General features: G+C 46.7%; 1 protein-coding gene across 5 annotated transcripts in view; it reads left to right on the top strand.

The window, feature by feature from the left end:
- The window catches only part of LOC139411454 (zinc finger homeobox protein 3-like), a 183648-nt gene that overhangs the window by 141065 nt on the left and 18893 nt on the right, over positions 1 to 23690 (top strand). For all 5 annotated transcript variants that reach the window (XM_071157851.1, XM_071157850.1, XM_071157852.1 and 2 more), the window contains 3 exons: positions 9642 to 9749; positions 22361 to 22500; positions 23127 to 23327. In XM_071157851.1, the coding sequence (XP_071013952.1) occupies positions 9642 to 9749; positions 22361 to 22500; positions 23127 to 23327 (449 nt within the window). The remainder of the gene's footprint in view (positions 1 to 9641; positions 9750 to 22360; positions 22501 to 23126; positions 23328 to 23690) is intronic.

Raw genomic sequence — 23690 nt, 5'->3', positions numbered from 1 at the left:
TGTGTTTTTGGGACTGGCTCTGCTCTGCTGCCAGGGAGTCTGATAGCTGCTAAATAATTTATCCAGGCTGCAGCCACGTAGCCACGGAGACCAAGGCCCCACCATGACTGTCTGGCGACATCTCTTCTCCTGATGGACAGACGGACAACAATTAGCAGAGAGGGGTGGAGGTGCTGATGAGGGGCAGAGGGGGACCAGAGTACGATCCGCCCCCCAATCCACCCCCCACTCCACCCGCACCCCGTCATACAAACCCAACCTACCTCCCCTTCACAACAAGTAACGAACAAGGAGAGATTTATTCTGATCAAAGTGCAGAACTTTTTAATTAAGAAAAGGAGAGGTTAAAAAAGAAAGCTAGAAACAACCGTCCGTTTTCCTATTAAGGAGAAATGTCAAGCGCGGTGGTGAAGCGATAGTCTGTGCGCGTCCCTTTGTTGTCCCCCCTGACATTGCAGGCTAATTTTTCATGGTTATTTGAACTGGAAAATGAAAGAGAGGTTTGCGATTATTTCCTATAAATGACAACACAATCGCATTACGCTTCAGTAGAAACACAGAGAGGATATTGCCTTTTCATATTTCATGTGAATGTAATGGATGGGATATGCAAAGAGGACCAGAAAGAAAGACAAATGGAGAAAGTAAGCTCCTGTGTTTGATTTGTATTAGAAACCGACCTGATAGAGGGAGGAAGGAGCGGAATTTTTTTCTCAATAAGTGGTGGCAGTCTTGTGGATGTTTTAAAGTGCCTCCACAATGTATTCATTGAATTCCTTTAGCGGATTGCTATTAGCAGCCAACTGGGGTTGAATCCTGATGACACAGACCCAGTAATGGAAAGGAAGGTACCCAGTGTATCCACTATATTCTCCTCTACAGTAATGCATCATATCCTCAGTACCTGGCCACAGCGCTACTGTTTGGACTGAGCTTTAGTGTACGTGTTATCCTCAGGGATGGTACATTTAGGTGGACCTGTCACTGTGCTCAGTGAGTCACACATACAGTACACGCTCCTGTCACACTGTGGGCTGGCCTGACAGTGCCTGGCTGACACCCTGTCACATTGACCCAACTGAAACACTTCCATGTCCAGTTCAGTTCAGTGCTGAACCACCTCTTCATCCTCTCCCCAGTAAAATATCCCTCCAACACATTTTTATTTAGCAGGCATAGCAGACAGATAGTATTAGAAAGAAAACACATCAATGATAGCCCCCATATCTTATATTTTTAATCAAATTGATTAGCCATATTGGTATTCAGAAGCCTAGTCAATTCTGTTTTATCTAGCTAGGCGTACGCTTTTATAAACAAGCAGCCCGGCAAGCCCGCTGCTGACCGCGTGCCCCGAGCCGGAGAGGCAGGCAGGCGGGAGGTCTGGAGCGGCCCAGTCTGGAGAGAGAGGGCTTGTGGGTAGTGTGTTTGTGTATGTTTATGTACGTGGCAGGCCCGGGAGGACTGGTGTAGACTGAGCCATGTGGGGGCTGTGTGCTGTGAGCTGGACTCCTAACACATCGAGGTGGGTGCTACATACATCCAACCATGGCCACATTGATTTTCTCAGCTGATGCCTCCACAGAGCGATCCACAGGCTGGATGGATGCACTACAAAGATATGCAAATGGGGCATTCGATAAACTGACAGGCAGAGATCTTTTTCAGACGGCCCGCTGTACTGGTGGGTCGGTAGTTCTAAAAAGAGGCGTAAACAGATAAATACCTGGTAATGGACACACAGACGTGTGTATGCACACATACCTGGCAGCTTGCTGTGCGGTGGGACTAAAGAAGCCTGTTTCAATAATTCCACATTGAAATGAAGCCCCTTAGTAAACTAGGCTACGGAATGTGAATGTAAAGTAGCATCAACTTAAATATAAAAATACTCACACACAGTATATTAAATCAAGGATATTGTTAGCATTCAATTTCTACAGCAGATATAATTTGTGTATATATAACATTGCAGTGTGTATATTCACATTCAGTCTGCTTTATTTGTCAGATATTCAACAAAAGCAGCTGGGTGTTGATCATATTTAATACATGTGTGAATGTAAGAATGGTGCTGTCTTGTTAAGAACAGTGTGCTGTGTTGTGTGGCTGTGTGTGTGTGTGTGTGTGTGTGTGTGTGTGTGTGTGTGTGTGTGTGTGTGTGTGTGTGTGTGTGTGTGTGTGTGTGTGTGTCTGTGCTGTACCTGGTAATTAAAGGGAGTTTGTGGCCAAAGCCAGACATCGGGAGAGATGAGCTATGAACAAAAGAGCTGTGACAGTTTCGGGTTATGTGATTTTTATGTCCCTTTTTTGCCAAATGAAAAATCAATACATTTTTTCCGGGTTATACATATTCAGAGTGCCCGCCATGCTTCCTCCCTGATGGGGAGTGGGGAGAGGGAGGGGGGGTTGGGGGGGGGCTACTCGCCTGTCACAACTGTACCATCGCATTTTCCGACCCACTGGTGAATACTTCAGAGTTGATGTGATTGCCCTTCATGACAGCGGTGATGCATTTTTCCTATCCCCCCTCCCTCTGGATCCTGCTTAGCTAGCCCCCTTCAATAGTCTAGAAATAGGCAAAGCTATTGTGGTGTGAGATGACGGAAAAGAGGGATGCATTAAGAAACGGGTTGATTTTAAAAGACAGGAAGGGGTGGAAGATTAGTGTGTGTGTGTGTGTGTGTGTGTGTGTGTGTGACAGGGAGAGTGGGGGGTTAGTCAAGTGAGAGTGTTTGTGTCTATGCTGTCTTTGTGCAGGACAGATCTCCCCCAGGCATGGGAGAGGAGAGACTTGAGAGCAGTAGTGTGTCCAGTGATGTCTTTGCCTCCTGCCCAGGCTTTTAGCCCATCGCCTGCCAGGGAAAAGCACAGTCTGCATCCTCCTTTGTCCATAATATGTGTATAGGCGAGGCTACCGTCATACAGGACACAGCGTAATGGCCGGTCAGAGCTGTTTGCGTGTGTGTATTCTGTCTGTATACGTGTGTGTGTAGAGGTTAGCTGGAGAGAGTGATCCCTGAATGCTCAGTCCCTGTGCAGGCACATTAACCTACATCCCCCGCTCCTCTCCTCCTCTCCTCCACGAAAACACAAAAGAGAAGAGAAATAGAACACCACTCAACACAGATGTATTTATAATGTGTCTAAGTATCAATAATACAAGCAATAATTCTACTAATTAGTACTAATTCCTATGAGATAATTACTTAAGGGAAAATACTTCATGCTATTTTTTAAATTGGCATATGCTGTGTGTAGTATACTGCCCAATTAGATAGTCATATGTGGTTTTATGTGAGCTCTATTTTGAAGGGAGAGGAGCTATTTCATCACGATTGATGTCCTGTTTACAGCTCCCTACTTATTGGACATGCAGAGCATCCATTGCATTAGACATGTCATGTTTGCGATGCGGTGTCACATCAGGTATTGAAACAAAGTGATGTCTATTTAGAATAACAGGATATTCCGGTGGCATGTGTAAATTAGATTTCCCCCTATTAGACGCTGCTGCCGTTGCGGACAGATAAAATAATTTTCTCTGTGTGACCCTCGGTGACCTGAATAAGGGCTGAATGTCCACTGAAATGACCAGTGACTTTGAAAGGCTAGGGGGATCAAATTAAGTGTTGCTTGGAAGGCTTAGGGGGGTTGGCCCGGGCATGGCAGGGGGGTTAGGAGGGGAGTGCTGGAAGAGAGAGAGAGGGAGCGAGAGAGAGGGGATGGGGCCCACTGGTATTGTTCTAAGGCAGTGTGAGCTATCCCTGCTGTTTGTGATTAACTTGCTGTTTAAAGTTTTTTAGCTATTAGCTGCCCTAACCCCGAACCCCCTTTACCCCTCCTCCTCCTCCACCTGCTCCTCCTGCGCCTCCACCACTGCCCCCAGCCCATGGAGACACAAAGTATTCATTCACATTTAGATGGTGAGGTCACGGCAGGGCCAGTGGGGAGAGTGTCATGTCCTCCCTTAGACAGGTCAGGAATCTATCACGTAACTCAGTCCCACACCGCCAGAGAGACACCGCAGCCCTTTAAACCAAGGTACTCTTCTTTCCTTCCTAAATGTGAGGAGCGTATATGTATGTGTGTGTATGTGTGTGTGTGTGTGAGAGAGGGGTTTGAGAGACTGAAAGAGCATTAGAAATACAAGACACTCTTTGAATGTGTGTGGTGTGTGTTGTGGTGTGTATGGCTAGTGGAGTGTTGGGCAGTCAGTTGGTCAGCTTGTGCAGTGTGTTGGTGTGACGCTAAGTCTCAGAGCGCTTGAGTCAGACACTGTGTTTATGGTAGCAGGGCAATCAACCAATCCTCACCACGTGTTTGACTTGCTACATTTCCGTTTGTATCTTATGCTTGTATTTACAATTACTTTGGAAGTTTCCTGTCGACATCCACTAAGTATGAAACATTATTAAATACACATTTGAGTATTTTTTTAATAACAAATTCTGAATTTATCACTTATATTTTGTATATCCCTTTTATGTATATCTTTGTTTATATCGTATGTTGATATCAGCAGTTTGTTGGACTGTTTGAATGGCGGTGTAGTTGCTGTGTGGTACTGTGGTTGTATCATATGTTGTGGTTGACTATTATTACTAAGTGATGGCCCATACCTCTCTAACCTCTCGCCTCTCTGGTTAGGGAGTGGGCCGTGTTTTACTCAGTCGTGGTTTTCTGACAGCTAGCTCATCAGGGAGGGCATGAGGAGGGGTCTGGGCCGGGGCAAGGATACTTTTTGGGAGGGGTGATAGTGTTTTTCCTTGTGTTGTGGTTTAAGGGAGTGAGGAGGGGGGCTTGCATATGGGGCAGAGAGGTGCTGATATGAGGAGCGGACAATGCATGAAAGCCCCCAGCATGGGGCCTGTGTCCCATTGTCCCATGGTACCCTCCTGTCACTTTCATTTGACACCCCCCAGCCCGGAGTCAGGCCAGCTTTGATATGGGGATGGGGTGCAAGGGTTGATGGGGAGCAGGGGGGATTTTAAAAGAAAGAGGTAGAGGAGAAAGATAGTCTGTGAGGTGTGAAATAAGATTGCTTTTTATCCGACAGCGCGGCATTAAAGAAAAGGAAGCTGTCCAGAGCTGGATAAAGTGGGGGAAGTGCACCCCTGATTTCCAGTTGAAGTGCTGTGACACCTGGTTAAAATGATAACAACAGCCTCAATAATCATAATGAGAGTAATGAGAGCTCCGACACACAGCCAGCTCCACACCACAGAGGAGCACCAGTGACTAGCACAGCTCAACCCCACTCCTGGTACTCTAAGACTGGGGAGAGGGAGAGGCACAGCTCAACCCCTGCTCCTGGTACTCTAAGACTGGGGAGAGGGAGAGGCACAGCTCAACCCCTGCTCCTGGTACTCTAAGACTGGGGAGAGGGAGAGGCACAGCTCAACCCCTGCTCCTGGTACTCTAAGAGTGGGGAGAGGGAGAGGCACAGCTCAACCCCACTCCTGGTACGCTAAGACTAGGGAGAGGAGAACGGGACAGACAGGGGCAGGCAGAGGAGTCTGCCGTTGGCCATGAAAGGGAGACAGACAGACATGTAAAGAATGAGCAGGAATTCACTTGTGTGTGAGGAGCACTGGAGCCATTTGCAGCAGGTAGGTTTGGATTATGTGTTAATAGAATGGCTGTTAGTTTAGCATGTGTTCAGCTGCAACAGAGGATGGAGGAGGAGTTTGATTGGCTGATGTCTATGTACACTGTCTATATATATATATATATATATATATATATATATATATATATATATATAATCATTATTTCAGTCTCAGATGGAGTACTGGAAAGTGCAGTGGTTACCATCCATTATTTATTAGTCCGTTTGTGCCTGTCAGTGGGATTAGTATTAGTGTAATCACTGTTCTTCTGGGGGAAGGAAGGCTGTTCGGCCTCATCTGAAGGTTATCGCACTGTCTTCCTCGTCTCATCTTCACCGGCCGCTTCCTGCAGAGCATCTGCTTTGTACATCTCCACATATTTTTTTCTCCTTTTTCCTTCCCTGCGTCTCTGTTGCTCTCTCTCTCTCTCTCCTCATCCACCCACCCCCCATTAATGTGTGTGAGTACCTCACTCTCTCCCGGCTTGTATAGGGTGACACCTATGGGTCTGCTTAAGCCCCTGCACTTACAGGCAGGCAGAGGAAGAGCGAGGGATGGAGAGCAGCAGCCGCTTGTGGTTGTGCGTGTGCGCACACAAATGTATGTGGGAGCGTGTGTTTGTGCCAGGGGGAAATAGATGCTTCCGTTTGTCTTTTTCATCTCCATGTCACACCATTTCACCTGGCTGCTGTGTCTGTGATGCCTTCTGCAGAAAGAGAGCTGGTAGGATGGAGAGACTGTGGACTGTCTCCGTGGACATGCAGTGGAGGGCTGATATTTTTATGGGTGTAATCTGTGTGTCTGCAGCGGAGGCTTATTCAGCTTGCCTGATTAGATTAACGGAACAGTTTAATATCGCTGTATGAGGAGGGTTAATGAAGACAATTCATTAGACGACAACCTCCAGGCTATTGTCCTTTACATTTGAACGATTGAGGTTAGAAAGGGCCTATTGCCATAGCTCTGAGTGTTTCTCCCCGTCTATTTCCAGTCCTAATCTATGAGTCCGTTTTACTGGATCTTCCATTTGCATCCTACTCTTAGGCCACTTGTGACCTTTCATTAATTATGGCTGGATCCGGCTTTAATCATTGTGTAATACCGTTGGAGATGAGATGAGGAATAGACACAGTCATTTGCCACTTAAAGATGTACTGCCGCTCATGGATTTAAATGTCTGCATTTCTACATTCATTTATGGGGGGTTACTGTGTGGTGTGTGGTGGAAGTGTCATACATCTTGATTAAAAACCAAAATGAAGAAGTGTGAGCGAGAGGGGGCAGGCAGGCAGCAGAGGCTGGGGGGAGCTCTCTCTGCCACGTCCCACTAGAGATCCGCCTGGAGAATGCTGAGGTGACAGCTGATGTATTCAGTTAGGTTGAATAGAGTTAAAATCTGGACTGTGGATCAATGCAATGTTCCTGAAAAATCATGTTGAAGTGTGGAGGTGTGGAATTAGACACTGTGAGAGTAGGACAGCTCAGAATGACATGCAGACCATTTTAAAGGTGTACAATTTACCTGGGGATTATTTTGTAATCTGAGCACTTGTGCGGCTGTATGGTATTCTAATTCTCCGGGAGTTGTGTGGATTTGTGCAGGCTGGAGTTAGATGGGATTTTGGGGCTAGGCTGCGGCTCTCCTCTGGTTTACCAGGCAACGGTTTAGGACCGCCTCTCCAGCACAGGATGGGCTACGCTGGACGGAACTTGCAGGTTGCCTTGGAAACATAATAGAAACATGGTCAATAATAAAATAATGAAAAAATGTATTTATGCAAGTGGGATCTGGGGATCACTTACATGTGCTTTTTACTGGGAGCCAGTTATCCCTGTTAAATACCTTCATTTATACACAGGATCCCCGTCTGTGCTGCTAGCAGTAATGTCTAACAACATAATCCATACACCAATCATTCTGTTGTGAGGAGAGGGGCTTCTTACTTTGGGAAACAGTCAGGAACGCCTGGATATTGCTCTTGCCTCATGACACAGAGGTGTTTTCTGTTGAGTTAAAGCTTTGTCAATGACAATCTCCTCAATGCTGTAGTTATTATCATACCTGGTATAATTATAGTTATTGCAATTATGAGCATGCTTGTATGGTATCTTCAGTTTACAGTAAGAAGCACTTCTCGGGCCTCTAAATCCAACCTTTTGTTAATTCAGTGAGAAAATCGCACATTTCTATTCTATTATTGAGCTATATATTATTGCTGTCTTTAGTGAGTGTGTTTCTCTTGGTGCATCAGTGATTAGGATAGCAGAACTCCAATAGCACATTATCATCGCAATTTCAGCCCGATCTAAATGTGTAATCACTTTACACACGCTATCATGTGTCTCTCGTCGTATAGCTTTCTTTTCTCTTTGATTTACATGTGAATATGGAAGCACAGGAAATATCTATTTACCATGAGAACTGAAGGAGATTGAAATGTTTGAAGTACTTCACGGATTGCCAGTCATGAATGAATAGAGATAATACCATACCGTGCTGGTAGTGAAATGTACATCTTTGATTTGATTCAAAATGTTCCATCCAGAAACCATTTTTAGAGGCTATTTGTGCTAGTGAAGTTTGATGGGACTTTGGCTCTGTGTTTTGGTCCAGGTTACATAGTTGGTAACTACAGTATAGGGGTGTAAGTGCTATAGTAGATCATATGAGGCCATAAAAGTTGTGTACGTAGTGGCTTGTCTAGTGGTGAGCTCAGATCAGATGTGTGTTGACTGCAGGGCTGAATATGTGAACAGGATATTTCAGTTGCTGTTGTTGTAGCATTGTCAATATATCAATAGACTGTAGAGTAGAGACCTGAGAGTGGAAGCATTTTCGAAAGAACATTTAAGTACATTTGCTGAGAATTAGCTGACTTGTGTAGTAACTGATAGGCCTTATTGACTGCGGCCCAGTTTACTGTTGTCAAATCAATGCTGTTGCGTGCTAGTCGCACTACTTTTAAACAAACTTAACAGGCCGAGGGGCTGCTCGGGGGGCACTGGAGAGAAATAAAGAAGATTGATGCCCTTTTTATTATCAGTTTTCTGCCATATTTCCCTCTCTGCGTTACTTACAGATGGCATTATCAGATATCCATTGTTTGGAGTTCAATGCTTTTAAATGGGCTGATATATTGAGCTGAGGCTTTTAAGGTCATTACAGGGGATTTCTGTATTTGACTTGGTAGAAAAATCTAATGAATTGCCGGTCTGAAAGTTTTAAATATTTATGATGTTTTTATTTCGCAGTAGCGAGGAAGTAGAGGTGAAATGAGCCCTGTATTTGTAAGTAGCCTAGCAGACTGCAGCTGGGGACAGTAAATGCATGTGGAGAGAGAGAAAGTGAGTGAGAAAGAGAAGGAGAGAAAGAGAAAGAGGGAGTGAGAGAAAGAGAGAGGGAGAGAGAGAGAGGTCTTTCTCTAGAAACACGCTCCTCACACAATTATTTTTCCTGTCTACATACTTCAAACCGCTTTGGAAAATGTGTGTATGTCTCTACCACATGTGTGTATGTCTCTACCACATGTGTGCGGTTTTCTGCAGTTTTATGTCCGCATTAAAGAGAGGAAGCCATAAAGATATTTGTGTCATGGTCTTGAATAAATGAAGAACTATAACTTTGGGGCTTGTATAAAAAATCATGATGGTTATTATTATTATTATTATTATATTTTCAAATGAACTGTAATTATCTTCTAAATGTGTTCATATTAGTGTGGATACAGCAGAGAAAATAGATGATAAAATATAATACATTTCCTCTATCTCTGTTTTGATTAACAAAAATGATTTCACAAATTTTATTGTTTTAATGAAAATAAATGGCAAAATGCACTCATGGTGATCAAGCAGCACAGGGCAGAACGCAGATCCCGCCCTCTTTGTCTGGTAACCTTTTAACTGCGTGTCAGCGAATGTAATTGTTGTAAGCTCCTATAGAAAAAAAATGCGGCTGTCCCTTTAAGTGCTTCCACCAATTCTGATGGCGTGTTGATTTACATATCCCATCCTCTCCTCCCCCTTCAGGAGAGCTGAGCGAGGATGTGGAGGCTGCCAGTGAGACCACCACAGAACAGGAGGACCAAACCAAAGACAGAGAAGGTGGGGGGGAGAAGGAGCTCACCAAAGGGACAGGTAAGGCCTATATTTACACTGCACACATTTAGGCAACACTGCCCTCAGGGATCATGTGCTATTGCACCTGATTTGTTCTCAACAGTAGGCCTTTTCTCTCAAATAATTATACAGATTCTACACAAATGTCAGAGTCCCTTTAATATTGCTCTGTTACAAATCCACAAATCAGTTTGTAGTGTTTCTTTTTAAAGGAGGCCTTTCTGTTTCTTACTGTAGGAGGGAGACAGGTCGCCTCTCATCAAATCCTATCTGATGAATTAGGCCAAATTGTCAATTGAGCTAATCTGGTCAGGTGACTCATGTTTTGTCAGTTGTCAGTGGATTTTATGGAGAGGGGCCTGGGCGCATAATTCAAGGCCGACCACGTGTGTGTGCCCATATGACGGACATGACTCCCTCCTGCACTGCACTGATCGTGTGTGACAGAAACACACACCTGTGTTAAATGTTATCAGATAGGGATATTTCTCTCCATGGGCTTTCAGATGCCAGGTGCAGGTGTTGAGTTCCATGGAGAGGTGGGGCTTGAGCTGAGGCGAGACATTCGTGTTTGGGCCTATTCTAACCTGAGGCCTACTGTTACCTGCAGATTAAAGGCCTGTGTTTTGGTGAGAGTCCATGATTGTTTGTTGTAGGTTTTTAGGGTGAATCCTATCAACTTTTAATGTGATTAGTTTACATCAGCGTGCATTAGAAATGGTTTATCTGATTTCTGCTGCTAGTTGAGGTCAGCAGGTCCAGGCTGAACGTGTGTGGGTGTATGAGTGTGAAGAGGAGGTTCACAGACAGGAAGTGTTTGTGACTGCCCCCCACTGCTTGGCTCCCCTGGCCACATGTTCACGTCAGAGCATAGCTAGGGTTTGTGTCAAGCCCTGTTGCGAGTCTGGCCTGAATATTCAATCACAGCACTCCTAGACTAGGGATTTTCTAAACTTCCTTGTTAGAATTAGTTAGAAGTTATAGTAATAATAGTTAGGTAACAATCTAGTAATAGTTACAGTAATAGTCATTAGTAATAGCAGTATATTAAATAGGGCTCTATTTTCGACTGCCGTTGTTTTTTGTATTTCAGCCCTAACGCCAGGTTCGGCAATTTACCTTTCTTATATCAGTTCGCTTGGGCTCAGATGGGCAGGGTGGAAATATTTGAGGCGTGTCCTTAAAAACATGATCCAAAGTTGTGATTTCAGTGCTGGTAGGGATATTTAAGACCAACCAAAAGCTGGTTTTAGCGGTAACGCAGTTGCTTATGGCATGAACTTTGACCGCTAAAACACAGCCTATCCAGCCGTGACGCACACTGCCCATATGCACATGGAACAAGAGTAGCCTAATGTGCTTTTGGTGCCTTTAGAAACATAAAAAAACATTCTGTTTTTTCCTTATTTCATGGCCTTACCCTCCTGTCAATTAGGCTTTTTTTTGTCCTGCCCTATGCAGTTGCGAAGTAGTCAAGACTTCAGATAGAGGGTTTGTCTCCTGAGACCGCTTGGAAATGAATCTTAATCCACCAAATCTTTACCAAAATATCAAGTTTGAGAGGAGTTAAACAGTGAGCTGACATTCCCTTTTTATCTATGCATTGTAGGCAGGCCCACATTATAGCCATGCAGGTCCTGTTTTGGATGTGCATAAAACCCTCCGTTTTCTGCCTTGTTTTATTATTATATGCCCGCGGGGAGAAATTATGGTGCCTGTAAGTGTGACATTGCCTATTTAAAACAAGTTTGTTGTTTTGTTTAGAATTTGATTCAAATTATTTGTTCTCTTTCAGGCTTTATCAATAATGAATTGAATCTTGCTTATTGACAATGTTTGGCATGTCCATGCTCAGCCATAATGTCATTTACAGTAGGCCTAGCCCCTCTATCAGTGTGAATGCTGTTGAAGACATGCAATTACTTAAAACAATGTGGACTGCAAATGGGTTCAAGTTAACGTATTTAGCAAAGTTAGGTCTACATTTTGTTATTTGGTTTCTGTAAGCCATTTAACAAACTATAATGGACTAACATTGGAATTGGAGTTGATTCCAAGGCAATACATAAAAGACTGTAAATACAAAACTTGAAGCAACCACATATTTCACCAGGGAGCACGTTCTGATTGGCCAGTGAGGGGCCAAGCCTTTGACACACCCACAACTTGTTTATTCATCAAAACCCAGCCCTTTCGCACCAACGCCAGCAAGTGTGCCTATAATTGTGATAGTGAAAATAGCAAAAATAGTTCTGATACACCCCTGAACCTATAGCGCTACCGCCTTAGGTTTACCATTGTGTTAGGGTTGTTAATAAAAGAGAGCCCATAGAGCGTTGAGGCCTGAGGTGCTTTCCCATTGGTTCTTGGTGGGGTGTGTGGAGCGTTGAGGCCTGAGGTGCTTTCCCATTGGTTCTTGGTGGGGTGTGTGGAGCGTTGACACACCTTTTTGAGACAGATACTGTGTAAGTATCCATCTGAACAATGTTGGCTGGTGGCCTACTGCTCCACATGTATGAAGCATGCTTGTCCATTTAACACACAGTATGCTGGAGTACTGTGGAACAGTATAATACAGCATGGGTCTCTGGACCCTTCCATTAACCCACTGGGTTAATGGAAGGTCCTTTTTATTGAGTTTTTACTGTTATGAAGTAGAAAAGGGAATAAGTATTATCAGTAATTAGTCTTGATCTAGCTATTTGTTTCATGTTGTCAGACAAGGATGGAAGCGAGTAGGGGGATTTCTTGTAATCTCCTCCCATCCAATAGACAGAGTTGTGGTAATGAAAGCCAACATCACAGACTAGCAGGCAGAGTGAGAGATGGCATTTTAACTAGACCAGCTCCATCCCTGGACCTGGGGGATGGTTAGAGTTCTGATGTCTTCATTTACATTAGTGAGGTTAAAAGCTGGAAAACAATCCAGACCCATCTTTGTAAAAAGGTCTTTGATATTCTAACTTTTATTTGAAATGAGTTGTTTGTGCTCTTTGAAAGGGTGACGCTCCTCTTTGATGGGAGAAATAATGATATGCATGTGCCTGAAAAATGGCTAAAAGTACATTTTAACACATCAAAATATAGCACTTTAAAAAGCATTAAAATGAGCCAAGCGATTAATAATTCACTCATACCTGTGGTGCTCAGGAAGAGTCCTCGCATTAGCATTCCTGCTTTTTGAAAGGCATGCCATTTGATACAAGCATATTCAATTCCTTTCCTCCCCTCTGTCAGTCACTAATCACCAAATAAGTGTGTTTCTGTGTTTTCACAAAGGAAAGATGTGCTTTTGCATATGAAAAATGTACAGCTTCCCAGCAGCTTATTAGAACCGCTTAGTTAAAAATAGCATGTGCATTAGGAAACCAGGTCTGGGTTTCTGTTTGATGTCAGTGAAGAGGTGGGTGGGTGGATAAGGTGGAGGGGTGGAGGGATGGGGGGACGGCTGTGTTGTCAGTGAAGAGATGGGTGGGTGGATAAGGCGGAGGGGTGGAGGGATGGGGGGACGGCTCTGTTGTCAGTGAAGAGCCCTTAAGTCTGATGTCTGATGGCGTCCCGCTGTCTGATGGCGTGCCGCTGTCTGATGGCGTCCCGCTGTCTGATGGCGTGCCGCTGTCTGATGGCGTGCCGCTGTCTGATGGCGTGCCGCTGTCTGATGGCGTCCCGCTGTCTGATGGCGTCCCGCTGTCTGATGGCGTGCCGCTGTCTGATGGCGTCCCGCTGTCTGATGGCGTGCCGCTGTCTGATGGCGTGCCGCTGTCTGATGGCGTGCCGCTGTCTGATGGCGTCCCGCTGTCTGATGGCATCCCGCTGTCTGATGGCGTGCCGCTGTCTGATGGCGTCCCGCTGTCTGATGGCGTGCCGCTGTCTGATGACGTCCCGCTGTCTGATGGCGTCCCCCTGTCTGATGGCGTGCCGCTGTCTGATGGCGTGCCCCTGTCTGATGGCGTGCCGCTGTCTGATGGCGTGCCGCTGTCTGATGGCGTCCCGCTGTCTGATGGCGTCCCGCTGTCTGATGGCGTCCCGCTGTCTGATGGCGTCCCGCTGTCTGATGGCGTGCCACTGTCTGATGGCGTCCCGCTGTCTGATGGCGTCCCGCTGTCTGATGGCGTCCCGCTGTCTGATGGCGTGCCGCTGTCTGATGGCGTCCCGCTGTCTGATGGCGTCCCGCTGTCTGAATGCGTCCCGCTGTCTGATGGCGTCCCGCTGTCTGATGGCGTCCCGCTGTCTGATGGCGTGCCGCTGTCTGATGGCGTCCCGCTGTCTGATGGCGTGCCGCTGTCTGATGGCGTCCCGCTGTCTGATGGCGTGCCGCTGTCTGATGGCGTCCCGCTGTCTGATGGCGTGCCGCTGTCTGATGGCGTCCCGCTGTCTGATGGCGTCCCGCTGTCTGATGGCGTCCCGCTGTCTGATGGCGTCCCGCTGTCTGATGGCGTCCCGCTGTCTGATGGCGTGCCGCTGTCTGATGGCGTGCCGCCGTCTGATGGCGTCCCGCTGTCTGATGGCGTCCCGCTGTCTGATGGCGTGCCGCTGTCTGATGGCGTCCCGCTGTCTGATGGCGTGCCGCTGTCTGATGGCGTCCCGCTGTCTGATGGCGTCCCGCTCTCCCAAGGACCGTCGTTAGAACTATTGAAGTGTTTCGTCTCATCCTTGTCATGCAACCTTTGGAACTTGGTGTGGAGACGTTGTTCCCTTTACAAGTGACAGTCACTATCAGGCAGGCGGCATTAGCAGAGGCAGAAGAAAGGTGTCTTCCTTTTTAAAGCTACTGTCAATCTTATTTTCCCTTTTTAGTGCCACAGCGCTTCAAAATTCATTAAAGCCATTTAGAAATGCATGTGTATTCTGCATGTCTTCTCCTGCTGAAAGATTTCTACAATATGCCGCTCACACAGGTGAACACACACACCAGACTTTGTAATTATTTTCCATGAGAGAGGGATGACATACATCCACAATTTTAGTTTGTACATTGAATTCATTACTTATTTAAACAATAAAGTGAATGTTGGCAGAAGCTGCGATTTAGCCAACTTCCCCAATAAGCCATCCAGGGGTCGTTTCTAATGCGGCCAATGAAATATTTATAAATGGCCAGCCCCGAGCCTTGCTCCCCTTCTACTCATGCCTTGTTCACCTAGCTGAGGCAGCATTAGTGAAATGGAGGGGTTCTGCTCCGGAAGGCAAGGGGAGCTGTACCTAGATTAGAGCAGGACAGTATTAATGCAGGAGCTGAATACACAGGGATGGAGGTAGGAGAAAGGTAGAGGAGGATGGGAGAGGACGGGGGGGGGGGGGGGGGGGGGGGGGGCAGACAGAGGAAAGAGGGATTGTTAATACACTTAAGGGCTAGGAGGAATGGCCACAATATGATTTGACATGCTTAACATAAATGTATGGGAAGGGTTTGTATTGAGGTGGTCTATATGGAGAAATGGGAGGGAAGGGTGCAGTGTGTGTGTGTGGGGAGGGAGAGGGGGTTGCAATCTTCTGCAATTGAGGTTTATGAATAATTCCTCTCATACCCCCTTCCTGACTTTCAAATGATGGGAGCTGGAGCGAGGGAGGGGGAAATTATATTACAGCGCGGGGTCATCCGCATTCTGTCACCGGCAGAGCACCCAACCAAATTGGTCCCATCTCTTTTCCCTTAAATATTTACTTTTACTTATGAATCTCTGTGATTGGATGAGTGTGGAGGAGCCCGGTGCTGTGAGTGTGTGTATGGTTGTGAGTGTGTGTATGGTTGTGAGTGTGTGTATGGTTGTGAGTGTGTGTATGGTTGTGAGTGTGTGTATGGTTGTGAGTGTGTGTATGGTTGTGAGTGTGTGTATGATTGTGAGTGTGTGTGCTTGCTTGCTTGCTTGTTTATGTATGTGTGTATGCATGTGTGGGTTTGTTTGTTTGTGTAGATTTGTGCGTGTGTATGTGTGTGAGTGAAGGGAAATTAGACGACGGATGCATTTCTGTCAGTGCAGTGAACATTAGCAACCCCTGGATGCAGAGGAGTGATACTGCAGGCCATTATATGCCTGTGCTCTCTGGTCTTGGGAGTGGTGTGTGGCTCACACTGGAACGCACACATATGGGGATGTGGTAGCTTTCACCTCTAGTTTTAGTAATAGTCTCATGAGTTGTCAGAAATGCTGTGCTGGCCAGTAGGGTAAGGTTAGCAATGGACAGTGCTCATTATTTTTTATATCTCATATTTTCATATTTTTGAACAGTTCAGCCTAAGGAATGTATTATACCAATGGTCTCCCTTGAGTTCTAATAATGTGCAACTGTTATCCCATGAAGTCAGAGGAGAGCAGATAATTTTTTTTACATATTCATATCATGTTCTTTGAGTGCTTGTCACCCCTCAAATTATAATTCCTTTTTTGTCTTTGAAGATTATAGACCATAAATTGTCCTTGTTTGTGAGCCAACTCCCTGAAAGATCAGTGTTTGAGTTTTATTGCTATAGTGTTATGGGCCAGCCATGTTGCTGCTGCTACCGCCTCTTTGCCGGCCTGGTGGGCGGGGAGGAGTGTCCTTTAAAGGTGAACGCCATGTCAGCCGGCTGCTCAGTGGCCTGAAGATTAATAACGCGGACACTAATTACTAGCTCCTTTTAATTTCTTCATTTTAAATGTGTCTTTGTTGCAGTCATGCCTGTAGGCCTATATAAACCACTCTCTTCTTTTCCCATGCAGTGTGGAGCTGGTTTTTCATTTAATAAAAGTCAGGGCTATCCACCAAGGATACTGAGGAATGATGAGCCTCAATATAGAGTCGCTTTGGCGTAAGGCTTTGGTTGTAATTTTCTTTATTTGAAATTAATTGATACAGAGTAATTACCTGAGAAATATGAGGTGAAGTGGAATATAGCCCTTTGTCGCTCAGGGCTCTAACATGGCCTGTAGATTAAAAAAGACAGGCAGAAAGGGGAGGGGAAAAGAGAGATAATATTCAGTTATTGTTAGCATATGCATTAAAAGTGAATGACTTGTAGCACTGGGGAGTTGAACCTGCTTCTCCATATTAATGGTTAAATTGCTGAGGGACTAGAGGCGAGTGAAGAGCAGAGGGACATGGGGAGAGAGAGCTTCAGTAATTTGGCCCTGTGAAGTGTGGAGTGGGAGGAGGGTTAGTGGGGAGGGGGTGAGGAGGAGACGGGATGGAGGGAGTTCCAGTACAGTAGATGGCTGTGAGTCTGTCCCTGAATGATCAGGCCATTGTGGGAAGGGATTGTGAGAGGGGTGGTTGTGGGTAGGAAGCGGCTGGGCCTGGGCCCAGGGCAGAGTGGTGGGTATATCAGGCAGTAGGGCCTGGTATCAGGCAGTAGGGTAAAAACATAAACTATGGCTTATGTTTTTACGACCGGAGGCTTCTGGGTTCCGAGGCAGAGCTGGGTCTGCAGACAGGATAGGGCCAGTCGGTAGGAGGGGAGGAGACTGAGGAGCTAGTGACCACATGCATCCTTTTCCCTGGCCTCCTGAGGGACAGTATCCATACTGAAGGTCAGGCTTCTTCAGCCAGTGGTGAGGGAAGAGGGCACCATCAGGCCTACCATCCCAGACCCAGACACCCGCCACAGGAAATCATTCTCTCCCCCTTTCCTCCTCTCCTCTCCTCTCCTCTCCTCTCCTCTCCTCTCCTCTCCTCTCCTCTCCATCCTGTTAGCTCCAACTCGTGGAATATCCCTTCCCAAGGACGTAGAGGCAGATCAATGACACAATAGCAGCTGTGATTGCATTCCTCAAAGATTTCAATGGCAGAAGACCTGTCGTGTTAATTCAGCCTGGCTTGTGTCGGTCACTCACTCCAGCTGCCATATTTTTCCCCCCTTGAAAGCACAGCAAGGCTGTGATTGCTACAGAGACCAGGCTGTGTGCTGACAGCCCCCTCGCTGCAGCCTGAGTAGTGCAGCCCAGGGAGGTGAGACAAGGTGCCAAAGTCCAATTCACTTACGGGACTCGACAGCACAAAAGCCCCTGGTTTACGGAAAAGGCCCATGAATTAATAATCACCTAATTGACTCTTAAGGGTTCTTTCCCTCCTGCTATACATTTTGTGCTCTCAGATGAAAGTCCACTCTGTGTATCTGTCAGAGTTGGTTTGGGCTGGATGTGAGGCGGGTGTGTAATGAGCGGAGAGGTGAGGTCAGGGTCACACACAGGGTCCTCTCAGTCAGAGAGGTCACTGGGGAGGCCCCATAGTGATCCACATGTATGGATGAAGCCATAAAGATGAGCCCCTCTGATGACAAACTGATTCACACCCTATTACAGGTGAGCTACACAGACAGTTCCAGGACAAGGTCACAAAGGGACTCCATATATGAAAGCACAGCTCAGAATGTCCTCCAATGGTAATTTGACAAGGAGAGACAGCGATATTTGAATATTAAGGAACTTGATATCCTTGATTGCCATTTTATGCGGCATATTAAACTTCAAATTGCCTCCCAAGGGCAGGCCAAAAGAAGCAGGACTTTAGAGAGCAGTAGAGTTCATCTTACTGTACGCTTTCCCTCCAACTGAACCCAATGTCTTTATTTTGCCTTTCATAGCCAGAATGTGGCTGTGTGCTGAGCCCAGTGCACATGAATTACAGTGTGGGTCCTGGAGGAGGCAGAGACCCTTCCATCAGGAGCCAATGTTCTGCTTCTAGCCCCTGTTAATGGATCTGGTCGGCCCGATGCTCGGCCATGTTCTGATACAAGCCCAACCATGCCACGCTCAGACCTCACACGCTGCTAAAGTCCCCTCACCCTCTGTTTTTATCAGCCTCCTTTTCGTTCCGGTATGTTCCCAGGCTCGCTCTGTCTTGGTCTCTCTTTTTTCCCTCTTCACTTGACAACGAAAACAGGATACGGTAGCTGGACTTTAGTCACAGAGCTGGTGGCAGGAGTGGGATTTTGGATTCTTAGGAGAGAGCAATTGATCAGATTTATGGACTCCTAACATGCCGTGACGAGGTAAGGCTGTGCCCTGAACAAGCCTTCCCACCCCGCTCTCTGACTCTCTCTCACACACACACACACACACACACACACACACACACACACACACACACACACACACACACACACACACACACACACACACATACATACACACACACACACACACACACACACACACACACACGCGCGCACACACACGCACACACACACGGAAACACACACACTCAAACACACTGTAAATGTACATCCACATACATTATACACTGGTAGACCCAAGCAGCTGCTGGTTGTTGTTTGAGGGCTTCTTGTGTGTTGTTCAATATAGGTATTAAGTGATTTGGCCTCGCCACTCCATAGCCCATGCATTATGTTGTCCATTACTCTGGCCTGATTGATCATATCAGCCTCATTGAAGACTGTTGTCCAGTAACGCTGCCTCTCTCAGAGCAGAGCAGGCTTCAGCTGCTTCCCCTTCTCCAGCTGTTTGCCTTGTACTGAAGGCCTGGCCACATATGGGCATTTATGGGCCTGATTTCCACCCTGATAGTGAGCAGTTATTTCTGAGACAACTAACCGCTTAGCAAGGCATCAAGGACCTGATCTGGTAGGAGGGCTTACCTCATAGTCTGTTAACATAAGGGGGGGACTACCACCAGAGAGTGAGTGGGCCAGGAAAGAGAAATAGGGAGAGAGGAGGAGTGAGGACAGGGGGCAGTGAGTGAAGAGGCAGTGAAGTGTAGTGAAGTGGAGGAGGAAGTGGTGAGGACAGTTCATGACTGAGAGGTTAATGTCAGGGAATGGGGAGGTGCCTTTGTTTAACATTTCCTTTGTTTATTGGTTGATGTGTTTAATGGGATTGTGTCTGACTGGACCAAATAGGGCCTCCCTGGCCGATCCCAGTGTCTCTGGGAGATCTAGCAGGCTGCTCTGAGAAAAGGCAGGGCCCCCACTGGGTAATCAGCTCAGCTGCCCCCGGCCTGATTGGAGCTGACATTTTAATGTCTGGAGCAGGAGCGTGGTCAGCCCTGCTTAACCTGACCCCCCCTCTCCCCCTCGCCCCCTTCCCAATGCCCCCTGTTCTCAATTTGCCCTTTCAGGACTGTACAAATCAGGCCAAATTTAACTCTTTATGGCCTTGTTAAGGGCCAGCGAGACACCTCCTTAAGTTTCACAGTGAATTCTTTCCGCTGGCGGCGGGGCACTGTGGTGCTCTGGCTCCCCCACGCCGGCTCCGTGTGGATTTAGCTCCTTTACGAGCGCCGGCTTAGCTGAGTATTTTTACTCAGCTGTGATTCTTTTCTGTTTGCCGCTCCCATTTTGTTTGGCTTTATTTCTCTCTCTCTCTGTCTACCTCCCTCCCTCTCTTTCTCTCCCTTTCTCTCTTTTGGCTTTCTAACAGGGAGTGCTCTCCTCTCTGGTTAGCTGAGCAGAAGCTTCTTGTTGTGGGGCCTGGCTCAGTGGAGACGGAGAGAGACAGGGAGCGGGAGGCGAGGAGAGGCTGGCTGCAGGTTGCATTAAAAGGATTAGCTGTGTGATACGTCCAGCTGGCTAGTAGAGCAGAGCCCACTGGAGTCTGCAGTGACAGTAGAGAGGGGGTATTCCTGCCTGAGATGGGCAGGTACCTGACAATTAGCCGCTCTTTACATTTCAGCCCACTGTGTGTAACAAAGCATGGCTGTCTTGTACATCCCGTGGTGCATATGGATACTAATCAGTAGGCTAATTCCCTATTGAACCCCCCAAGGGAGTTTTTGAAAAAAGTTTTGTTTCTCCTCAAAATTCCTGCTCTTTCTAAGAGCTGAATGGGGTGTTGTGGTTGTGAAGCCTGGTGCCTGTGTTGGTTTGTGAAGGGGGGAACCCACAGTTGGGTTGTGAGGGGCTGGGGTGTGAATGAGTCTCTCTATCCACTCTCTCATTGTCACAGTCCACTTGGCCCGACCCACAAACCACTGGAGGAGGCTTAGCTGGTTACAGAAATTCCAATTAAGTCGAGAGTTGCACTGGCACTCACTTGCTGTGTAGGCACAAAGAGCAGGAGGATTTACCCAAGCGGGGTCAAGCTATAGGTCAGTGTTTCCAGCAGGATTTCAGAGGATATTGGGTCCACAACTTCTAAAGCTCTAACTGCCAAGCCAAATTGCACCTCTCCTTCCTCTGTCACTGTTCCTATTTCATTCCTGGCAGAGGAATCCAAGGACCTCACCCCTCTTTGGTAGCAATTTCAACTGAAATGTATTTTGATGAGGAGCAAGCTTATGTGGTCATTGGTCATGAGTGCTTTGAAAGTGAAAATCCAATTTCTTGCTCCCTTCTCAACCAGTCCACAGCCACCTCAGCAGTATACATGGCCTTGCCTAGCATGACAGTCTGTTTTGATAATTGTGTGAATTGGAGAAATTGAAAATACAGTTGAGAATTGCTGAGGTTTACACCTCTTGATGAAGGTCTGGCAGTAGATTCACTCACTTATAGTAGGCCCTCTTGCTAGCTAATTGGATGTACTGTATCAATGGGGACCTATCTATCATTGTAGACGATAACAATCTGTGCTAATGTTATGCAACTATTTATAGATGGGGTTATTTCTATCATAGTTGTGTAAATGGAACCATAGAAAAAGAGGTGTGAATGAATACACACCTCTCTGTTAGTCAGAGCTGGGTACCTGTATAAGAGCAGATGTAAAAGAGTACCTGGGAGAAACTAAGTAAAGAAAACGATCACATTTGAAGTTGAACTGAGGACTGCTCTCTTTACCTTACTGCTGGAGTGCGAGGAGATGTTTGTCTCGTCTCAAGTTTGGCGAATCCCTCATCTCCAGCGCCACTTCAAACTGCAAATCGGAGAGAGAGAAACCTAAAGCTGCCCAATGTGACAAACTAATGTTTTGATTAGCCATATGTGGCGCTGTCTGGTGTCCTAACGATCCAGCATGGGGAGAGAGAGGCCGTCAAAGTACTGTGTGTTGCTGCATTGGCATGGGAGGAGAAGTATACAGACTGGTGGTTTGGATGTGGAGCTGTGTGTTGCTGCATTGGCATGGGAGGAGAAGTATACCGACTGGTGGTTTGGATGTGGAGCTGTGTGTTGCTGCATTGGCATGGGAGGAGAAGTATACCGACTGGTGGTTTGGATGTGGAGCTGTGTGTTGCTGCATTGGCATGGGAGGAGAAGTATACCGACTGGTGGTTTGGATGTGGAGCTGTGTGTTGCTGCATTGGCATGGGAGGAGAAGTATACAGACTGGTGGTTTGGATGTGGAGCTGTGTGTTGCTGCATTGGCATGGGAGGAGAAGTATACAGACTGGTGGTTTGGACGGGGAGCTGTGGGTTGGCTGATCAACTGCTTCCCTGCCCAAGTCCCATTAAACGCGGTTATATCACATTGAAGAAAGACATTTCAAAGCCCTTTATCCACACTTATTGATTGACTTGTTCTCTGGCTGCCAAGTCTTCACCTTGCTTTGATGAGTCTGCTTCTCTTCTTTGCCCCTCTGTGTGTGTGTGTGTGTGTGTGTGTGTGTGTGTGTGTGTGTGTGTGTGTGTGTGTGTGTGTGTGTGTGTGTGTGTGTGTGGTGTGTGTGTGTGTGTGTGTGTGTGTGTGTGTGTGTGTGTGCGCGTGTGTGTGTGCGTGTGTGCATGCGTGTGTGCGCGTGCGTGTGTGTGCGTGCAGCAGGATCCAGCCAGTCAGAGAGGGACCAGACAGACTCCCCGAACCCCTCTAAGAGGCCCTCCTCACGGTCAGGGGCCACAGGGAGCCCCCTCTCCTCCAAGCGTCCCAGGACGGCTGAGAAGAGTGCTGCTGCGGAGCAGGTAACAGCCCACTCCTTCTGCTCTATCTTTAACACACAGCCTGCTGCCACTTCCAGAAGTTGGTTTATAGAGGATGGTCATATTAAGACTCACTATTCTAACTATTTGAACTTGCCAATCAACTCAAGGTTATCCCATCCCCAATTACCATGCCCTCATTATAAGCAGTAAAACTTACACATTCATTGAGAAAAGGAATGTAAAGATGTAGCTACTTCTAAGCATTTTTCTTAAAGACATTTGAATAAAGACGGGCCTTTTTGCATTATGCATGATTTTTTGGAAATCTCCTTAAAATTAGTTTTGCTTTCCTGCTGCAGTTGCATTGCTAATTGTGCAAAAGGTGGAAAACCAATATAGTATTTGACAGATGAGAGAGCTTTGAAGTGTGTGCCAGGACTGCTGCTCTCCGTATTGCCTAGTGGTCCATGATCAGAGGGACCTGCCTGGTAGAGACACAGGGGGCAATACTCCTCCATTCATCCTCCCATTCCAGTTCCTCTCTCTCACAAAGCAGACCTACAGCTCTCCTTCTCACTTCATTAACCTCCCTGTGCTCCTCTCTCCCCCCTCTCCTCCTCTCTCCCCCCTCTCCTCCTCTCTCCCCCTTTCCTCCTCTCCTCCAGATGTACCAATGTCCCTACTGCAAGTTCAGCAACACGGACCTGAACCGCCTGAGAATGCACGTGATGACGCAGCACTCTGTCCAGCCCATGTTCCGCTGCCCGCTCTGCCAGGACATGCTGAACAACAAGATCCATCTGCAGTTCCACCTCACACACCTCCACAGCGTGGCGCCCGACTGCGTGGAAAAGCTCATCGCCACGGTACGTGTGTGTGTTTGTGTGTGTTAGGGTGTGTTCGTGCGTGCGCCTGTGTGGACTGTGGATACAGTATGTGTATACATTCATCCTTAGGTACTGTATTCTTTAGAAATATTTAACCATGGCCCCTGCAATGCTATTACATACCAATAGTCAGCTCAATTATAACAGGGAATGCACATCCCCTCAAGCTAAACGAAACCATCCTAAAATATCAATGCCAAGCCTCCTGCACAAATCCATCTCTGTAAAATAGGGTGAACACAATTGTTGTTGTAATAATAATGATAATAATTGATTGCATTTATATAGTGCCTTTCCACCTACAGTAGGTGCTCAAAGAGCTTTACATAGTAAGGTGGGAAA

This window comes from Oncorhynchus clarkii, chromosome 6, assembly GCF_045791955.1.
Source record: "Oncorhynchus clarkii lewisi isolate Uvic-CL-2024 chromosome 6, UVic_Ocla_1.0, whole genome shotgun sequence".
NCBI classification, from domain to species: Eukaryota; Metazoa; Chordata; class Actinopteri; order Salmoniformes; family Salmonidae; genus Oncorhynchus; species Oncorhynchus clarkii.
This window is presented reverse-complemented; position numbering and strand designations above follow the sequence as displayed.